At 42.4% G+C, this 20,520-nt stretch overlaps 1 protein-coding gene across 9 annotated transcripts in view; it reads right to left on the bottom strand.

The window, feature by feature from the left end:
• The window catches only part of frmd4a (FERM domain containing 4A), a 113,416-nt gene that overhangs the window by 21,543 nt on the left and 71,353 nt on the right, over positions 1-20,520 (bottom strand). For all 9 annotated transcript variants that reach the window (XM_086027880.1, XM_086027873.1, XM_086027879.1 and 6 more), the window contains exons 2-11: positions 20,148-20,213; positions 13,401-13,495; positions 12,195-12,287; positions 8,513-8,597; positions 6,246-6,302; positions 4,888-4,910; positions 2,366-2,449; positions 2,220-2,285; positions 2,081-2,138; positions 1,790-1,876 (exon numbers count right to left, since the gene is read on the bottom strand). In XM_086027880.1, the coding sequence (XP_085884006.1) occupies positions 1,790-1,876; positions 2,081-2,138; positions 2,220-2,285; positions 2,366-2,449; positions 4,888-4,910; positions 6,246-6,302; positions 8,513-8,597; positions 12,195-12,287; positions 13,401-13,495; positions 20,148-20,213 (714 nt within the window). The remainder of the gene's footprint in view (positions 1-1,789; positions 1,877-2,080; positions 2,139-2,219; positions 2,286-2,365; positions 2,450-4,887; positions 4,911-6,245; positions 6,303-8,512; positions 8,598-12,194; positions 12,288-13,400; positions 13,496-20,147; positions 20,214-20,520) is intronic.

A 20,520-nucleotide genomic window follows, 5' to 3' on the forward strand; every position in this document is an offset into this window, starting at 1 on the left:
TGTTGATTATAGATGCTTTTCATTGGACAGTGACAGTGTGTATCATGGAGGTTTTGAGGGGGTGGAGAAAGTGGTGGTGCAGTGGTCAGTTCTGATACATAACAACAGACAAGAGCCTCAGAGAGGCTGTTGCTATGGTTATGGTAATGCTTGATAAGTCAGTTGTGTCGGAATGTTCAATATGGTTTTAGCACACTCCTTCTTGCCGCTTCCTTTTGACATTTTACAAAGAAAAGCGGCAATCATTCATTCTGTCCAGGAGTAATAAGCGATATGGTGAAAGCCAAATAACGATTAAACAGAGTATAATTTTTTACACCTAATAAAATAGCTCATTTGGTTTCTCAAAACTGTAACCCAACATAATTTAGCTGGATGACTTCTGTTACTGAAACACACAGACAAATCATTTGTGACAAACAGGAAAGCTTCAGCAGACAGGATGTATTTATCAGGATGACGAGTTCATAACTCAGTTCAGTTCCTGTGAGTGTGTGTGCAAATTTGTGAGCGCGTGTGTGGGTTTATGTGCTGCAGAGTGTGTCGGTGGCCGTTCAGGGATGGTGTTAAACCCATTAACACCTTGTGAGAAGAGGCAAAATGCCAATAAGCATGGCTTTAAACATGACGGGGGGCACCAGAGGTGAGCAAAAAAGAGAGAGAGAGAGGTAGAGAGAGACAGACAGCGCAAGAGTGAGAGCAAAAGACAGAGAGCAAAAGACTGAGAGCAAGAGAGTGAGACAGAGCAAGAGAGTGAGAGCAAAAGACAGAGATTGAGAGAGAGAGCGAGAGCGAGAGACAGACAGACAGACAGACAGACAGATCTGTGAAACACTGTCACTGTTCTTCTCTAACACAATAAACTGACTCACCGGCGGGGAAAAAATATGAGTCGTGACCATTTAGGCTAGGTTCACACCGCAGGTCTTAATGCTCAATTCGGATTTTTTGAAAAAACACGATCTTTCTGTGTAAGCGTTCATATTACATTATAAATGCGACCTCGGTCTTGTCTGCTGTATGAACACATGCGTCACGAAAGTTGCCCACGTGCGCAGAAGAAGAGACGACGTCACTCCCGACGTGTTTGCGGAAGTAAATGTGGTCGAGCGTGTCGGGGTATTTATACAGTGAAGCGATTAGTTAGAAGGTGGAAATAAATACAGTATTTGGGGAAAATCACGAGGTGATGCTTTAATATCTCATTTCATGGAGACATAACTAACGATGATGTCATGTCATAACCGTGCGCAAAAAATGAATCGATCCGAGCCGTAGCTGAATTACTGCGATCGCCATAAATGTCCACTTTATGCTTCATGTTTCAAGTGGGATTCAAGTAAAGTAAAATATAGAGTCAATAATGTTACTCAAAACAACTGCAGATTCGATCCCCTGCTGCCAGCACTTTTCCCCTTCCTGCACGGGTCGCTTTTTGGGCTCCGGATACGTCAATGTCGGATATATGCGACTTGGCCGTTCAGGCCGGGGTCGCATTGAAAAAATTTGGATACGTATCCGATCTAGGATCACATATGAAAGCGAAAAAATCGGAATTAAGCCGTTCAGACTGTCATAAAAAAATCAGATATAGGTCGTATCTGGGTCGCATTTGCCTGCAGTGCTAACCTAGGCTAGGTTCACATGCCCGTGCATCACAGTGCCTCCCGTGCTACTCCCCCCCCCCCCCCCCCCCCCCGCTCGAATTGGAGCACCCGTGAGTCAAGGTTCCACTGTATTTCATCTTTGACCGACTGGGGAAAGCAGGGATGCTTTGGAGTCATCTCACCTTTCTTGGCTTGACTTTGTCCTGATGGTCATACTGAAATATGCCTTTATAGCTCAGTCCCAGCCACCATGGGATCCCCTGCTTATCCTGTGACAAAACGACAATTAAAACATCACCTGAGTGTGTGTGTGGATGGTTTGACAGCAAGAGAAATAAGACAACCCAAAGCCCAGATCGCTTCAAGCGCCATTATGGCTCCACACTGACTGCTTAAAAGTCCAGAATGAAAAACAACACGTGGTGAAAAGAGGTTGGTGTGGAAAAAAAGAAGGCAGGGTAGTAAAATTGTACCTTTACGGCGTAGTAATGTACTCCATATGTGGGCAGGGACTCCACAATACTCATGTAGCTGTGAGAATGAGGAACGGACAACACATGTGAGACTTGAAGCCAAACAGGCTAATCATGCTAAAGTGGCGCTAACACTCACTTTACGATAGCTTGTCCCCTGGACTGTCCGTTGAGCTTTTTGTAGTGCTCGATGACCCGCTCTTCGCTGCAAAGGGAGAAGGAAAGCTTTGAAAATAAACAAAAGAAGTTGAGAGAAGGAGGAAGGTGAGTAGATTTGACTGTCACCAGTAGGCCAGGGACGGATGCTCCTTTAGGGCCTGGGTGGGCAGAGCAGGGAGCTTCTTTAGGTCAGACCTGGTTGCCTCGTTACTAGGAGGGGAGAGAGACCACAAGGCATGGTCAACACATCTTTTTCGGTTCATAAAGCTTTGAAGCGACACCGATGGACTGTAGCGAGATGACTGTATCATGTTACACTGGAAGAAGGACATTAAATCAAGTGTGAAGACATTAAAGAGTGACAGCGGATGCTCTGTGCTGCAGGAAAGAGTCAAGTAACAGGAAGAATAGAGAGCAATAAAGAAGCATATTAAAGCGATATTAAAAAGCAAAAAGATGGAAGAGGGAAAAGACAGAAAGCGTAAATGAGGCAATGAGCCAAACAGACTTGGTTTTGGATGGAGTTTTTAGACCGCCTCTGGCAGGAGGTCACGAAAACCTCGCATTAATCCCAAAGTCTGTCTGCCAAGCACCGGGAGGATTGGGGGAAGCCCTGGGAACACGACCGTCTCGGAATTGAGTGCCAGGGAGATCTCCCAGCGACAGTCTGCCTGGGTCTTTGACGTGTGAACGCAATTTGTTGTACTTCATAGGTTACACTCTAGGATCATACAGCTTTTTCCCAAAGTCATTTTCTAAAGACCTTCAGGATCAACTTTCATGCTTTTACAACTGCATTAAATTACATATTTACGTTTAGGGAAAGGAAACCACTTGGGTTTTATGTGATTTCTCCATTTAACAATCGAACTGTTTGGCCAGATTGCTACTGTATTTGTTGTGAAAGAAGGAGTCATCTGGAAAATAAATTTTCATATTGAGCCAATTCACAATAGATATTATTTAAAGGCACTTTACACATTGAGCAGGTCAAAAAGCAAAGTCGATGAGTGACACAATACATAAAATGATGAGCTGACTAAGCAATTTGATATACAGAAATGACCTACCTGCTGCATTATTTTGCTTTTTTAATGACGGACAAACTTTCCATGCTTTTGTAAGGCTGCTTTCGCATTGAAAGATCGACATTTGGAAACGTCCTGTTTGATCTGAAGACATCCATTTAAATGCCTTTTTTTTTCTCTTTCAGCTGCCATGATGACACATATCCTCTCAGACTCTCTTAAGAGTTATTTTAAAAAAAAATGAAATGTGTCATGCAGCCCAGTTGGCAATGGAGACTCAACAGGCCTATTTCGTGTTTCTTTGATTAAAGTGACTAAAACTGAAGCTTATTCTGATACAGCACATAAGATTTTTTTTTTGTTGTCTATATAGCAGGTTATGTATCTGTATCCAGTCACTAGGAGTGAGTGGACTGTATTGGAGGTTGAGAAACAGCACGGTAGAGTTACAGGGAAATGTTGCATATGGCTTTGGGGGACAGGGGGGTAGGCCTTATAGGGCGAACAGTATGTGGGTGTAAGGCGGGGGGAGGGAGAAAGAGAAGTGGGCAGGAATGTCACCGGAGTTTGTCACATTCCAACTCGGGCATGCAGGATGCTTGACTGGAGGAAATGAGGTCAGACGTGGAGGCTGCTGCAGTATGTCACTGTTTGCTGAGGCAAAGTGATGAAGGATGACACACTTTGAGGGCGACATCACACACAAGGACATACAAAAAAATCACGTGTGGGTGTGGCCTCAATGCCTCATGGGCATGACTAACAGAGTTCCCATACTGCATGCTATACAGGCAAATGTAAAGGGAAGCATGGTGATTTCCTTTACGAGACATTTCCATTTTGCAGATCAGATTCCAAGCATGTGGATGACTTCCGACAAGATGCTGGAGTGGCTCTGTGGAACACTTGTGAGGTCATAGGCTCACAGTCTAGTTTGTTTCGTGGGGTTGAGGTCCAGGCTGTCAAGTTTTTCCAAACCAAAGTCATTCAACTAAAACTAGTAATTGAGGGTGGTGTCTCAATACTTTTGTCTACACCAATCTTTACATTTGCTGATTAACTTCACAGTTACCCATTAAAGTAATATTTGCGGTAAATTGCCTTGCCAAGGACTGTCACTTCATCTTTCTCTTTCGTTGCACATATACAGTACCGTACAGTATATGATTATGTATAGTTTTCTATCTCTTCAGCGCAAGAAAGATTTCCACTGAATGGTTAAAGTGACAACTGCATTTTTTTTCCGCGCCAGTGTGACAATTGGAATAAGCATCATGGCAGCAAGAATAGAAAAAAAAACTGCGTGGATTCTGATACCTTCACACCGGAGTCCGTTTTGCTAACATATTATATCATCATATCGTATCATTGTTTTCTTGTCCCTGCCTGACGTTGGCGCGTTGGGATTTATCGACGTACAATTTTGGTGTCTGCACATGTGATTTGTGTCGTTTGTGTAAATACAGCCACACTGGAAATGTGTTATTAGCCATAGACGCAAGCGTGCCTCGTTAGCGACTCCAACAGTGTCGTGGTGCTTTGCGCAGAGTCAAACGAGTTGAATGAAATAAAAGTGTATCTCAGTGAGAAGACAGCAACACGAATAGTGAGAGGTCTTACCTGGTGAAATCACTTTTTGCCTCCTGCAAAATGACAAGAGGGATTATGAGTGTGGGAGAATTTGGATTATAAAACATTGCATTGTTATTGGTTGCAATCACAGAGGAAAATGACACCACCGTCTTTCAAGGCGCTGAGAGGAGATACAGTGGAACCTTATCTTAGAAGCCGTCACATGGTCGTTTTTTTGCATTACGTTGAGAGGCCAAATTCACACGAGTTACAAATGTCACCTAAGAAGTGGAAGTATTATTTTTGTCCACCTAGGGTTGTCATCCTCACCTTCTACTGTAGTATCTGTGATTTTGAGTGTGTATGGCTTGAAAAGGTGGATGTGGACATCAGTGAAGTGGAGAGTTGGCCGGCTGTTAACTGCCTAACCTGTTAGCCAGTCTGCATGCTGCGTTAATCTGTGTGGATTGTCTCCTTTGACAAATTTCTGAATGAAAGCGTTTATTATTACGTGTTTGTTTTTTTAATGCTTGTTCAATATAAGGATTGAAAACCCACCAATGGCTGTATCTATTTTTGACCAGTTGTGGGGTCGTTGCAATACATTCTAAATAGCGAAGGTAGACTATATTAAACTATATTAACCTTGTGAATGTAGACGTGCCGTTGTGATACACATTGCACTTTATCCTCTTTTTAAAGTGAGAATGGTTCCCAAACTTCGGATTGTCTTGTTTTTTTACAGGGCTTCATCCCAATATATTTCTACACTGAGTGGCGCATGTGGGAAGCTCCAAGGAAGAGATTGTGCTTCAACGTGTTTTAAAAAAAAAAAAAAAAAAATACAATAATTAACTCATTCACTGCCAGACATTTTCAGACCCTCTTTTACCCTAACGTTTGAAAAACAATGATAAAAATATATAGATAAATTCCGTGGATTGAATGGCTGGTCTGTGAAAAGACAAATAAATTCATCAATGGCAGTGAATGAGTTAATCAAATTATTCGAATAAATCGTTACAGCCCGAAAGTCAATGTAACCCTCTACCCACGTAAGCGCATCCACATACACACATGCAAACATACTTATAAATGGCGCGACTATGTGAACCAAAAGCGTCACCCAGCTGCTGGGTTACATTAGAAGTGGCTGAGGGCAGCCAGGAATGTCGATGGCCGCCAACAAAGACAGTGGAGGCTTTTGGGTATTTCAACTTGGAAGCATCATTACACCATCTCTGACAGACCGACAAGCGCATAACATAATGCCAGTTTGATCCTCGTCAATTAGCATCAAACGCTTGTGGCCACACTGTGGAAAGGGGACCGTTTCCTTGGATCAGATCAAGTGCGCCATTTGAGGAAAATGGGGACAGGGGAGGCGGCGAAGCACTTTATCTTACTTGGAGAATATAGGAAGCCAGTTCAAAGACGACATCGCTGTCCACTTCAATGAGCTCCTATGAGAGAAAAGAGACACATGAAGGACATGATGGAAATGAGACACTTTGCCAAAATGGGGTGTGGACCCACTGAAATGTCTCTGATGTTCATGTCTTGCCCAAAGACTGCCTGGTAATTCTTTTCATCTGCTTTCAAACTGTTGCCATCTCTCATTTCGTGACCTCTTCATGTGGATGGGGCTGGGAGATTAGGGGGAGGGGATTTGGGAGGCTACCAAGCTTCTTGATGATTCTTAACTTATTTTTGATTGCATATTTGGTTTTTAAAGGGTTATTTACACCTTGGGAGACATGATACATGAAAATCAAGATTTGGAAAGCAAGGAGAACTCTTTGCCCCGTCTCTGTTTATATTATCCAATGTATATTATGGGGGGAGGGTGGTTGTGGATGTGAATACTGGGCCAAGTATGCCAGGAATGCTCTCTTTCCAATCCACCTCTTAATTGGCTTGGTGAGATCAGACGGCCGCGATGAAACACGAGACAGACTGAGAGCGTACCACCCACAGCGTTGCCCCTTCAAACGCAAATGTGTCATTTTGTAACGCACACCAAACACATTGTTTTCTTTCTGTGCATCACAAATCGACATGTGTCTGCTTTTTATTATTTTTATTATTATGACAAGTAGATATTAATGATGGTGAGGGGGAAAAAAAGCTGCTCATATTTGATCCATTCATGATTTCCCACATGTGATTTATGGAAGGCTGCTATAATTTTGGGTGATGGTTGCCCTCTTCTGGACACGACACTTAAAGGCTTGACTGGCGTAGCAGCAGTAGCAGAGGTATAGGGCAGTGATTTTTAAAGTGCGAAGAAATCCCTGAACAAGTACAGTTCAGTTGTCTTTAACATACATTCAATATGTTTGCATTTAATAGTGTGAAAAGTTTGAGAACCACTGGCATGGCCGAAGCAGCCAAGTGTGATTTTTGGCCAGAATCATTCAATTGACAAGCATGATATGTGGTATGAAAATAATCTGTAACTCACTAATTGAGGAAAAAAAGTGCAAGCCATGAAAAAAAAAAAAATCTAATATTGGTGTCTTTTAGATATAACATGTTATGTTCATTCAGCGGCACGGTGGTCGACTGGTTAGCACGTCCGCCTCACAGTTCAGAGGTCGTGGGTTCGATCCCGGCTCCGGCCTCCCTGTGTGGAGTTTGCATGTTCTCCCCGTGCCTGCGTGGGTTTTCTCCGGGCACTCCGGTTTCCTCCCACATTCCAAAGACATGCATGGTAAGTTGATTGGATACTCTAAAAATTGCCCCTAGGTGTGATTGTGAGTGCGGATGTTTGTCTCTGTGTGCCCTGCGATTGGCTGGCAACCAGTTCAGGGTGTCCCCCGCCTACTGCCCAAAGACAGCTGGGATAGGCTCCAGCATGCCCCGCGACCCTTGTGAGGAGAAGCGGTACAGATAATGGATGGATGGATGGATGTTCATTCAGTTCGGACATAGTTAATAACGTGTTCAAATACGTATCATATCTTGTTTTTCCCCGCAGTATAGCTCTTACTTGATGACTAAAAATAGTAACAGTAAGTTATGTGGACAAATATACAGCAATACATAACTTAGAACTGAAGATATATAACTGTAATTTGAGAACTTACCATATTTTCCACATGAGGCAATCATTTTCTACACTGTATTCCTGACAGGCACAGACTGTTCTCTAAATTAAAGTCAGTAAATGCAATATGGCAAAGAAACCCCAAATGTATCTCAATAATAACTGCACTTTGGCTATTTATACAAATCATTGACTTTATATATTTAAAACAGTAAACAAAACACGTCCATATTGCCAAAAAATTGGCTGTCATGTTGAAATTTCAGTTGGTTAGCACTTTTTTCCCCCCTTAAATCGACCCCGCAATTTTTGCTAAACTTCATGCTTGTATTATCAAATATTTGGTTGATTGGCTCATCTGCACCACTAACAAAACTGAGCAGATGACCGGTAATGGTTCAATCAATGAAATCATTTGTCATTTGCAGGACCAAATCTCATGTCACTGTCTTATTTTCATTTTCCATAAAGTTTGCAGAAGCAAAGGAAGAAACATGGATTTAATTTTCTGTATTATTAACACTAAGTTATTTAGTAATGCTGCAGAGCAGAGCCACTTTGAATGACATACCAAACAGTAATCTAGTCATCAGTATACATTATGGCAACAAAAAGCTGATTTACCTTGTAGATGATGGACTTGGCATTGAGGAAAAACAGCTCAATGGTGGCATTGTCTTTCAAGTATGATATACTCTCTATGTAGAACCTGAACATGAAGAAAACAAAAGACAATGTGTCATTTCCAACAAGGAAAACAGCACACAAACGATTGCACTGAGCACGTGCACACTTTGGCATCTTTGTTAGGCACACCTATGCAGTCGAATGAGATTTATATGACAAAAGGATGAAAATGCACTTGTTGGACAGCTATTCATTAGGGCACCGAGTAGCGAAGCTGCCAGTATCCTATTGTTTTCATTACAACAGGATGAAAAATAATGACACAATGCAGGTCTCTTCTTCTTCTTCTTCTTATTATTATTATTATTAGTCACTGTAAACACTCACATTTTTGAGTAACTAAACGTCAACGAAAATTCACCAAACTTTGCACACACTGGCGAAAAATTTGATATTTTAAAGTCGCCATACACGTGTACAAAAAGTAGGTCTGCAGCGCCCCCTACTTTTACATTATATTTACTATTATGGAGAAGAGCTGCACTGTAGTGAGCTGTTTCTAATATTTCGTCCCTCTCGTAAAACCAATAAAGATCACTGACATGACAAGCAAAGCATTACAGTATTACTATAAGTGTAAAGGCAGGTTTATTGCTTTCAGCCCTTGCACTGGACTGGATCTCATTAAACAGCTGGTGTACCTAATGGCGTTGCTGTTGTGTGTGACCATCAAAATGACCACAAGGAGGCACTACAGTCCTCTTTATCGTGAGCTTGTGTATCTCACGTTCAGATCCTTAAACCATGTCTGCCGTATCCCTATATTGGCTTGTAAAGATACATATAGATAGACACGCACGCACACAGTAGAGGGCGAAGCACAGTAACCCACTTCTGGCGGGCCGCTTGTGAGGCAGGGAAGTAACATAATAACGCCTTCTAAATTTAGCTCATGAATGCATGCATGCATGCACGTAGAGCTTTAGGGACGCTACGATGGCAGTATGCTGGGAAGGAAGCTACTCATTCAGTGCCCATGTTAAAAGATGCTTCACACTAAATGAATTCCTACCACCTCTTGGCCATCCATCCTAACCACATACATTTAGACAGCGGCAGGCCATTTATTTAGTATGTGTTTGGTACCTGATGACATACCTAACTTTATCCATCTCTCAATATCACAACTATCACGTCACACTTATATTGTAGAAACTCCCAAGCCATACAAAAACACAATATAACAGCCCACAACTGTGCAACATAAATGAAATCAATGTGTGCACATCGCTACAGATGTTGTTTTTCGAACTAGGATGTTTTGCTCTGATGGACCGATCGGTGGATGGAAAAATGCTGGCGCCATCGAAGGCCAGCAGTTTGGCCCTATGAGGATGCATTTGAAATCTGATTGACTAAACAAACAAACATTGGGACGAAATAAATGTTAAGTTTCATTGGCCAACACTCCTGATTGTGAAGGCCTTGGGCAGATTAGATTGACATAACGACACATAGAGGCTGAAATTTGATTGGGTAACAAAAAAAGTGTCTTACATCTTGGAAGGGCTTCTTGTATTAAGCCTATTAGCACCAAAGTAAGATCATGAACATTGAGGAGAAGATAAAACTCTGAGATGTGCTTCAGTAAGGATGTAGTTCTGCGGCTGTTCTATTAAGAACGCTTTATTAACCAAAAAACATACCGGCTCCCTCTCAACCTAAATGGTTATGGAACTCCATACGATTGGCGTTACTGCCCATTAGGGGTATTCACATTCTTCCTGAGGAAGTACTGTATTTGTGAGTAAATTGAGACAAGATCATCATTATTTCAGTATTCGCTTTTTGTGACATTTTTGCTTGGTGTCGAGATTTTATTTGATGTATTTCTTGGCTAGGTAACGGTTGGGAACACACTGATTTAGGTTATAGGCCGTGACAGCGAGGGATCGTAAAAGGATCAACGACGGAGGGCCCTTATTGCTTTACCGATTGAACGTCGACAAAATGGAAGACCGGCCCGATCGATAACCACGTATGAACGTTTAATTAAAGCCATACCCTTGATGAGAGCCGTACATTTTTAAGCGTGATTCAAATACCATACGCACACAACCATCCTTATACTTTATGCCAGTGAAAACAATATGCTTGGGCTGGAAATGAATTCAGCGTTGACATTTGGGTTGATTGTTGTTCTATCAGTCTTGTATCTGCCAGTCCACGTGTGTAGGGGTGCATGCGTGTGTGTGTGTGCGTGTGTGTGTGTGTGGAAGGTATTGAGGCTGATGATTGGACTGAACAATGGCAGCGAATGAGTGAGTGAGAACCTTTAACTGGGGTCTTAGTTCAGCAGTTACACCACCCCTTCCACATCCTATTACCTTCATATATAAGGGCTATAAAATGCTAAATGTCATGAGTTACGGACACTGTCTTTGTAATTTGTGAGTAATTGTAAATAGACACATACAGGGGGACCTTGGTTTTACGACGGCTGATGTGAGGTTTCGAGGGTTTGAAGGCAAGGAATACCTGGCTAATGCATTAAGGAAAACAGTACATTTAAATCGTCTCAAATCATTTTATTTGAAATAATGCAACCCAACAAGATACCTTTTTATATGGCTCGAAGCCTAGTGCAGTGGTTTTCTGCCTCTTGATTATTTATTACCGCACATACCCAAAATGATCACATGAATACATTGAGCACATTGTGAATAAAAAACTAAGCTATGTCTGTTTGATTTAGTAAAAAATGTTGTTGCGTTATGACCTTTAAAAATTAAAAAAAAAAAAAAAAAAAAAAAAGAGTCTTCTGACCTGAGCTGTAAATGACATGATCGCCTCCGATTTCCAACCACATGATCAGATCGGCATGATTTACAACATATTAGCGCATCATAGAAAATAAAATGCATTCATTTTTTAAAAAGTCCCTGCTGCACAGACACCACTGCTTTCCTCCAATTGAGACGACAGTAGGCTTTTGCCGAACAGTCGCTGCATTGTGTCATTATTTTTCATCCTGTTGTAAATGTCAACCTAGGAACGACTTCTCAGCAGCATTGTTTGGCCCAGTGTACCGCGTTGCTACGCATGTTGCTAGCCAATGGGGAACTCTCCAGAGGGGAGCTGGGGCGGGGTGGGCCAGTGACATTATCCGGATGTGTGTGTGGGGAACAAAGAACTCCAGTGGGCCAAAAACAAAGCCTGTGCTTTTCACTCAGGGCTATCTGAGGTTGCATGTTTATGTGTGTGTGTGTGTGTGTGTGTTTCGCATCAGCAGTTCATATTTTTCTACGAGTAGCATTTTGAGTTGGTGAATGACCACATTTTACTCTCGACAAGCTGCAAAGCTGAACATCTTTTTAACAAATGTGCACTCCTCTCTATAAAAATGTCAAGCAGTCTTTGTTGAGGGGTGGGAAATGGTAAACAGTGCACACACTTGAGATCAGCGAGGCTCTTGATTGGCGGCTCTTGAGAGGCCCACACGCCGGGAGTTAATTCCTCGGGCCAGCGCAATTTTATTGGGACCGTAATAACCGACCACATTCATGTGGCACCGAGGCATAGGCACAAAGACACAATCATAACGGCCCGTCTTTCTCACACACACACACACACACACACACAATCCTTAAGTGGGGGACAAAGTGGATGAAGAACTCACCTGACACAGAAGTAGAGGACAATGGGTCCTGATTTCTTGGGGAATTCATGTTCTAATACCCTGCGGTCCAGCTGTAGCCAACTAAAATGGCCCCTGAGGAGATAAAAAAACAAAACAACACCATTAACCCCCCTATTGAGATATGCTGGAGGAAAATAATTACTAATGCTGATGAGCCTGATTGTTTCTGCCGGGTTTGCCCCTCCCCCTGATTGACATAAACAAAGGAGACAAGCGTGCGCACAACAGCAGCCACATTATTTCCCTTTATGTAAATTATTTGAGCCTTTACATGGATTTGCATGGAGCGTCGCGAGGTGCAACTTGTCATTGTACAGTAGGTCGGAGAATTCATTACTGTGTTTTCTCAAACAATGGCCACTGCTCAAAGGCTAGACTTACACTACCAGGGTCAAGGGACACTATTTACTATTATGTTGCACTGTTCTGCAAAATAATTGTAGACGGCAGCTATACATGTACATGTCAGCCCATGAGAAAATAAATGTAAATTTAATATTTGTTTTATTTATGGATTATTGTTTCTCCGCTTTCCTGCCATATTACAAGAACATGCATGGTAGGTTGAATGAACAATCTCAATTGTCCGTAGGTGTGAAATGTGAGTGTGGATGGTTGTTTGTCTATTTGTGGCTGCGATTGACCGGCGATTGGTTCAGTGTATCCCGCCTCTTGCCCCAAGACAGCTGGGATAGGCTCAATGGATGGCTGGATGTGTGTTTGTTGTTCTGCTGTTGATGCTTCTGGAGTTCACATGAAATTTGGATTTCCGCACACGTACGTTGTTTCATATATTGTGCATTCAGTGCAAAGACAGCCATATCAGTTATGGGTCATTTGAAATATACGTGGAAATATAAGTAAAAAAGAATCAGATGGTTTCTACTTCCTGCTCTTGTTCCCTTTCCCGCTAGCTTGATAGGACTCCGTATCGAGCAGTGTTTCATGCTGAGCAATAGACTGACTACGTGTAATTTTTTTCTACGTTTGAAGCAAAGTTCTGAATGGAAACCTTGGTGAGGAACTGTGATCTCTGCTAGTACACTGGAACAAACCTGTCACCAAACTGGAGCAAAACGAAACGTTTTTCAGGTTTTTCTTCTTCTGCTTTGATAGAGGAAATGGCGCTACAGACTGATCATCTCCACCAAGAAAATGTATTTATAAATGTAACTTATTACTTACGTTTCGTCTGTGTATGCAATTCCGAAGTACTCCTTCTCCTTGAGGTTGAAGTGAGAGGCCACCAGGTCCAGCAGGTCCTTCGCCATTAACTTGGGCTACAGAAAGACATGTTCGATATCATCAGCAAATGACTTTAGAGCACTGCAGCATACATAGCTGTCTCTCAGACTGTACCAAGTTTAAGTGTTACTTTAATTGGCCGAACATTGGCAAATTAAAATTATGGACTTCAGAATTATGTCTACACTAAAAATTCCCCTCTGAAAAGGCTCGGTAGTGATTTTAGGTAAATATTTAGGGTGAAAACATGAAAACATGTCAGACTTGTGGCAGAGGAAGAGGACGAGCCCATTTCCCCATAATAGTACCTGTGCCTGTCCCCACTTGGTCTGTTATAGAGGTGCAATGATTAATCGAAAAACTCATTCATTATCAAATTAATCAAGAACTATCTTTGCTAATCGATCAATCAGTTAAATTTTTCTATTGTTAAATTTGTCCAAATGCTTGGTATATAGCTTATCAACAATACATATTAATGCAATGCAAGACTACCATGGCAGCAGAATGATTGAATAAAAATAAAACGATTGCTTTACTCTGGAAAACAATGTCATTTTCTGACATGTAATGGAACAAATCAGTAACTGAATTCTAAGTAATTTATGTTTGTACAATTTCTACACTGTCAATGTGAAACAATGTCCTGTTTGGAATAAAAGGATGGGATTAAAACATGTTTTTTGGGGGCGATTCAGTGATTAATCAACAAAATAATCGACAGCTAAATATATTATTAAAATATATTCGTTGCAGCCCTTGACAGTTTTCTTTTTTCTGCCTGTTTTACACAATATTAACCTATTTGAAGTGGGGAAAATAGCTTTAGAACAAACCTGCAAACGCTCTTGAACGCTCAAAACCCGCTGAAAAATATTCCGGTTGTTGACGAATATATATGTCAGTGGCAGTAAACAGCTGGATTACAGTTGATGAATATAAATTTCCATTGCAATGGTGGAGTTATGTGTCTCATGGCTGCTTGGGGACTTGGGGGCTATGAGAATCCTTTTTTTGTGTTATGTCCTCGACACCACTAGACGGGGCTTAACAATAACATATAGGTACATAGCGTAATAGGAAACAAATTATTTTATTATCATTAGACTTGCTAGCAATGAAGTGCATAGTGTACAGAGGGTATTGGTTCACTGCAGTGACGAAGCATATTTCGACAGAACGGGGGTAAAAGTGCGAAAATAAGTGAGCGAAGAAGAGATTAATGACAGAAAGGGAGTAGAAATGGATGACGCTCGTGGATGCTGCTGACAGTGCGGCGACCGTGCCTTTCCTTCTGCTCCTGCTCTCCTCTCAGCCCCTGACCCGCACCTCTGCTGCAGAGTCATGCCTCTGGGCCAAAGCGCTGTACTGCAGAGGAGGTAGAGGGCTGCGGCCGGGACCAGCTTCTAATCGTCGGCCCGAATGGTTGAGGCTGTGGCGTACCGTTCAGTTGTGAGTGATGTATCGTAGAGGCAATGTGATGACAGCCACCCCCCCTTCACTCATCGCCTCGCTAACGGCATCCGGGGACGTTTTAAATCAGGGTTGCGGATGAGGACTGCTGCCTCATGCTGCTGGGCCGTGACATCTTGAGTAAGAGGATGCCCCGCCCTGAGTGAGGTTAACCATGGGTGTGCCTCGCCCCTGCAATACGCACACACATACGCACTCACAGACACGGGCATGTGCTCCACAAGCAAACAGCCCTTGCACTCGCAACACACTCGCACTATTAGCAACAGCACTAACAATCTTCCCCCGAGGTCTGCTGCTATCTACTCACAGCACACTTATGTTGTACAACCACAGTGACGGATGCTACTGGGAGCTATTTAAAGAGATGCCACTGATGATGTCATCCCAGTACATACACAAACATACACACGCACACATCTCCACTGACCTAGATCACATGTAAGAATGGCCGCCTACAGTGATTTTTCTATTTTCTGTTTGCAACACAAAAAAAAGGCTGAGGAGAGCAGACAAGCACAACAGAGAGAAAAATATAAGTCGGGACATGTCTGAGATTTTCATCTATTAGTTTTGAGACACAAAAGCAGAATGAGAGCTGATAAATAGCTGATTAACCATATTTTCATCAAGGAAAATAAAAGGGGGTCCTCGGTTTGTAATGGAGTTGCGCTCCTATGAAAGTGATGTCGCATAACTCAAATTTGTAGGTTAAGTCAGAACACACCGTAATCCATCACTAACCTACGCTAACAAAATTGGAAAGTGACAAGTCATAATTAAAGTACAGTAAATGAAAATCACTTCTAGGACATAAATATACTTTAAAATTTACTATTGCACAAAACTGAAGCATCCGAGTTGTATCATATGCTGTATTAACCACCTTTGCTTCTTTTTTTTTCAGAATCTAATTAAGTATAATATTGCTGCAATAGTGTGAAAACTTCATGGTCCGGGTAACATATAAAAATATTTGTCAGGCTGTGACAAACGCTTTCAATAAAATAGAACAGATGAAGAGAGAGTCAGCTTCTAAAGAGGAAGTCAACACATTTTTTTTTCAAGAATATGTTCTATGCAGGCCCACTAGTTGAAACAAGGCATTCTGATTAATATTGCATTTGTGGAATATGAATTAAGCAGCAAAATCCATCTGTTTTCATCCATCTCAGGGGGCGGCCATTTTTTCACTTCTGTCGACTGAAAATGACATCACAGTTGCTCAGGCCTCAGGTAACGACCAATCGCAGCTCACCTGTTTTCTGAAGCTGAGCCATGACTGGTCATTACCCTAAGCAACTGTGATGTCATTTTCAGTCGACAGTAGTGACAAAATGGCCGCCCCCTGAGATAGCTAAAAACGGGTGGATTTTGTTGCTTAACTTATTCTTAAAAAAATGTTTGGGTTGACTGGCCATGTGAATGTACAGTAAGTGAGCACTGTTTTTATTCTGCCCTGAACTGGAGAGCCACATAAAGTCAGTAACTTGCCCTTTAATGCATTGTAAGCGCCAGGCGAGGATAAGTAGCAGGCATAACCAATGTATGGAAATGTTGGGTCTGGAACGATGTGCTTTCTAGCATTAGCAGTAATAAGTGTTTTCGGCTTTTTTGAAACGCACGCCGCGGTCTTTTATTACCACACGCAGCCATCAACAATTCGGGCCGATAATAGCAATTAATGCGCATCCGTGCAAACCACAGCGGATCCAGCTGCGAGCAACGAACAGGGACACAATGATAAAAGCCTGTTGTGAGGGAGATGAGAGCAACAGAAGCAATCCTGGGAGCTTTGCCTTGAGTCACTTGTCGCTACGTTGTTATGAATACTGTAGCGTACAGGCTACGCTGAACTGTGTAATTGGGTTTGGATCTTTCTACCTGTCACACTGTACGTCATCTTATCTGTGAGGCAGTAGACACCAAACATATGGTATACAGGACGTGCAACTGTGTTTTGAGGAATCAGACTGACAAGTCAGTAAGTGGTTTCATGCAAAAAAAGCTTGCTGGTAACAAAGGTAATTATTAAGAGTAAAATTGCAGGGGAGTGCTGATGTTGAGAAGATGTGACAAATGCACAAAAGGCACCGCGCACTCCTAATTAGGCTCTATCTTCAGACAATACGCCTTGCCTAAGTAAAAAAATGTCTTAAAAGGGAAGGCCAGCTACCCGCCCCCCCCCCGCCCCCCAATTTTCCTTACAATAATATTATTCTATGCTGCACCAATAGTTTAACTATGGCATTCTGATTGATATTGTGTTTGTGAAATATGAGTTACGTTAGTAAAATGCACCCGTTTTTGGCCATCAGGGCGGCCATTTTGCCACTTGTTGTCGACTAAATCATCAAATAAAAGTTGATTTTAATCTTTTGGAGTACAATTAATCCACTACTATGAGTAAAATGTACTCTGACTATTTTACTCTCTTTTTAGACTGGGACCAAATATATATTTTTTAGAATTAAAATGTACTCTATGATATTTACTGTGTACTAGTACCTTAGTGTCAAACGATTCATTTTGTAATACTGTGGTGGTACGAGAGTTTCTCGATCAAAGAGGTCCGTGCAACATTTCCATGGGAATAAATAAATCAAGACATACAGTAAATGTTGATGCCTTGCACAAGGTCCAAGCGCCAGATCTGACTTCGGGTCCAGACGTGCATCAACATTAATGTGCCCTTATTGGGCCGCAATGCCTCTCTGACTGACATTCCACTTCAACCAGTGTAAAAGTTTAAGGGAAACCCTGCAAACAAGCATCACGCAGACACAGAGGAAGCAAATCCTTCTTGATGGATGCACGACACCGTTACACAACTTGGCCTCAATGCTCCATTTGCTGCCCATTAGCCTACACCATTTAGCCACAGGGAGTGTTAGCCATATAAACGGCACATATTTTACAAGGGTGCTATATCAGGTGATATCAGGTGGTGGGCTTCTAGGTTTACAACCTGGCCAATAGGTGCGCTGGCCTCCTGGCACATAGCTGCCGGCCAACGAGGCGTTGCTCCATAAACAAACCGCAAGAGGACTCCCTCTCAAAAGGTAAGAGGAAGGCGGTAAAGGAAGGGGGGGGGGGGGTGGGGGGGGCGTCAAGGAAATGAGAACTCTGGGATTAAACACCTGGCCAATGTTACAAGTCGCTGACCTTAATGAGATAAAGATTTTAGAGTCCATCTGAGGCTTTGCAGGAAAGGCGCTGTTAAATTATTAGCAAAACATGAAATAGTCCAGCACAGCAAAAGACTACTTTCTCAACGCTTGGAAAAAACATTCCACTTCTGGCGGGTTATGGCCATTCCCTCAAGACAACATTTTCAGAAAGTCAACATGATAATTTTTCTCTGCTCTTACTAATGGCTCAGTAGCCTACTGAATTCCCAGGCAGTATCTTGAGTAATGCATCACAGACGTGTCAAATCTCCATACTCATTGGTAAAAAGGAGATGCCACAGATATTCACTGCACCCATCTTCATGATGGGTAAGTGGGCGATCGGGAGAATAGATTATAGGTTGGTTGTAACCAGGCATGAAACATTTACAATTCAATGACTTTTCCCCTTGTGAAAAAAAAGTCAGCTCTTTTGGGAATTTTTCAGTTACCGTCGCTTGGTAGAGGAATGACATGCAAAACTCTGAATCTGATAGCAGACCATGCCTAGATGGTTGTTCGGGTGAATGACTGGATGCACGGATGGATTGATGGTCAGTTGGATGTTTTTCTGACTGGATGGATTTGTGGATGTGGGACAGATAAAGAGGTGACTGCATGCATGGATAAATGTTAGGATCAGATCAATTGGGAATGTATGGATGAATGGGATGGCTGAATAGGTGGTTGCACAGATAAAAGGATGGCAGAAAGAATGGATACACTACGCATGGACGCATGGATGGAGGTGATAAGGTAACGGTTCAGTTGTGTTTGGAGAAGCAGTGGGATTTGGTGGTTAGGGCAACAGGAGGCTGTGACTCGGAAAAGAAGCTCAACTGCAGGAGCATGAAGCGGAAATCTGAAAGATAGAGCGGGCGAGAGAGAAAGAGAGACAGAGAGAGAGAGAGAAAGAGAAAGAGAGAGAGAGAGAGAGAGAGAGAGAGAGAGAGAGAGAGAGAGAGAGAGGACGAGGGGATCAGCTCTGGCACCGTAATCGAATCAGACTTGAAACTGAATTTTTCCCCCTCTCCCTTTCTCCCATTTGTCTATTTCTGAGCCCTTATCTCAATTTGCTATCTCTGGGTAAAACCTCTTGACTTTTTCAGTCAATGGGATGGTTCCCACGTTATGATGTGTGGCGCTGTCCGAAACCCCGGCTACGTGTAGACAAGGCCTGAGAGTTGAGGGGAATTGAGAGTTTAGGGGAAGGCGTAGGATGCCCCTTTAACACCGACCATTGTGAACTGTACTCCCCGGCTAATTGGCCCTCTCGTTACTCACACAGACAAATTCACTGGTCCGTGTTTATCTATAAGACACTCATTGCCAAGAAGCAACCCAATCTTTGCTCTCTGCTCACCATGCATACCACCACCCCCTTTCTGCGTTCCTCAAACACTCTGTAATACGGAAAAAAAAAAAAATCATCTATTCATCCCAACATTTTTCTTTAAAACGTTAGTGGGGGTTACTGTACATGATCACTGCTCCTGAACCTTTTATTCAACATGTGCTATAATGTAACAATGTAATATGGTAATATGCAGCTATTTACCGAACTATATTACAGTTTGTTGTTTATGTATTTGCTTTTATTTTGTCTTTATTTTACAATGCTGTCTGCTGCCAGGTCCGTATTGCAAATGAGAATCGGTTTGAAATTGCCTTATATGCATAAAAAAAGGGGGAAATAAAAAATAAATAAATAAATAAACAGTTTCCCTAAGTGGCTGTTTTGATGAGACCCTTTGTATCGTGAAGGTTGTTGTCAGACACCCAAGGACATCCAAAGCTATTCTGTAGGGTCGAGATGATCACTCAAGAACAGATTCAGGCCTTGCTGATGCACTGCCCCGGGCATCTGTCTGTTTAATGTCTGCACGGTCAGGTGAGCGTGAGAAAAGTGCAAAGTCACCTACTGCTGACACATTTTGCCTAGTCAGCAGCAACTGTGGACCCCTCTGGGACACCGGCGTTACTCCTCCCTTACTTGGAGCTAAGAAAAGAGGAATAAAAGAGCTAGACGGTATGAGCAACTCACCTGCACCAGGAGCTCCAGCTTCCTGTCGTCCAGGAGATGGACCTGACATCGTCTCCCCTCCGTCATCTGTCGGACAGAAGAGATACTGGTCAATATTTTGTGATATTTAATCACAAAGAAAAATGCATATTATCCAATAATCTAATCGCAGTCTGTGAACCCTCCCCAGTCATAACAAGGTTAGATCACAGTTCTAAAGACACAATGGCTCAATACAGCCACGTGATGACGGACCTTTCCAGCAATCCCGCTTTTGAGCAGGAAAAGCAGCATCCATCAAAGCTTTAACTACAGCAACCACAATGAGGGCGGCCGATTGTGACAACGTTTGAATTGTTGATGCAATGCTTGCTGAATAGAGCTGCCAAGTCCA

This window comes from Filicampus tigris, chromosome 4, assembly GCF_054856515.1.
Source record: "Filicampus tigris isolate MCC_2025a chromosome 4, RoL_Ftig_1.0, whole genome shotgun sequence".
NCBI classification, from domain to species: Eukaryota; Metazoa; Chordata; class Actinopteri; order Syngnathiformes; family Syngnathidae; genus Filicampus; species Filicampus tigris.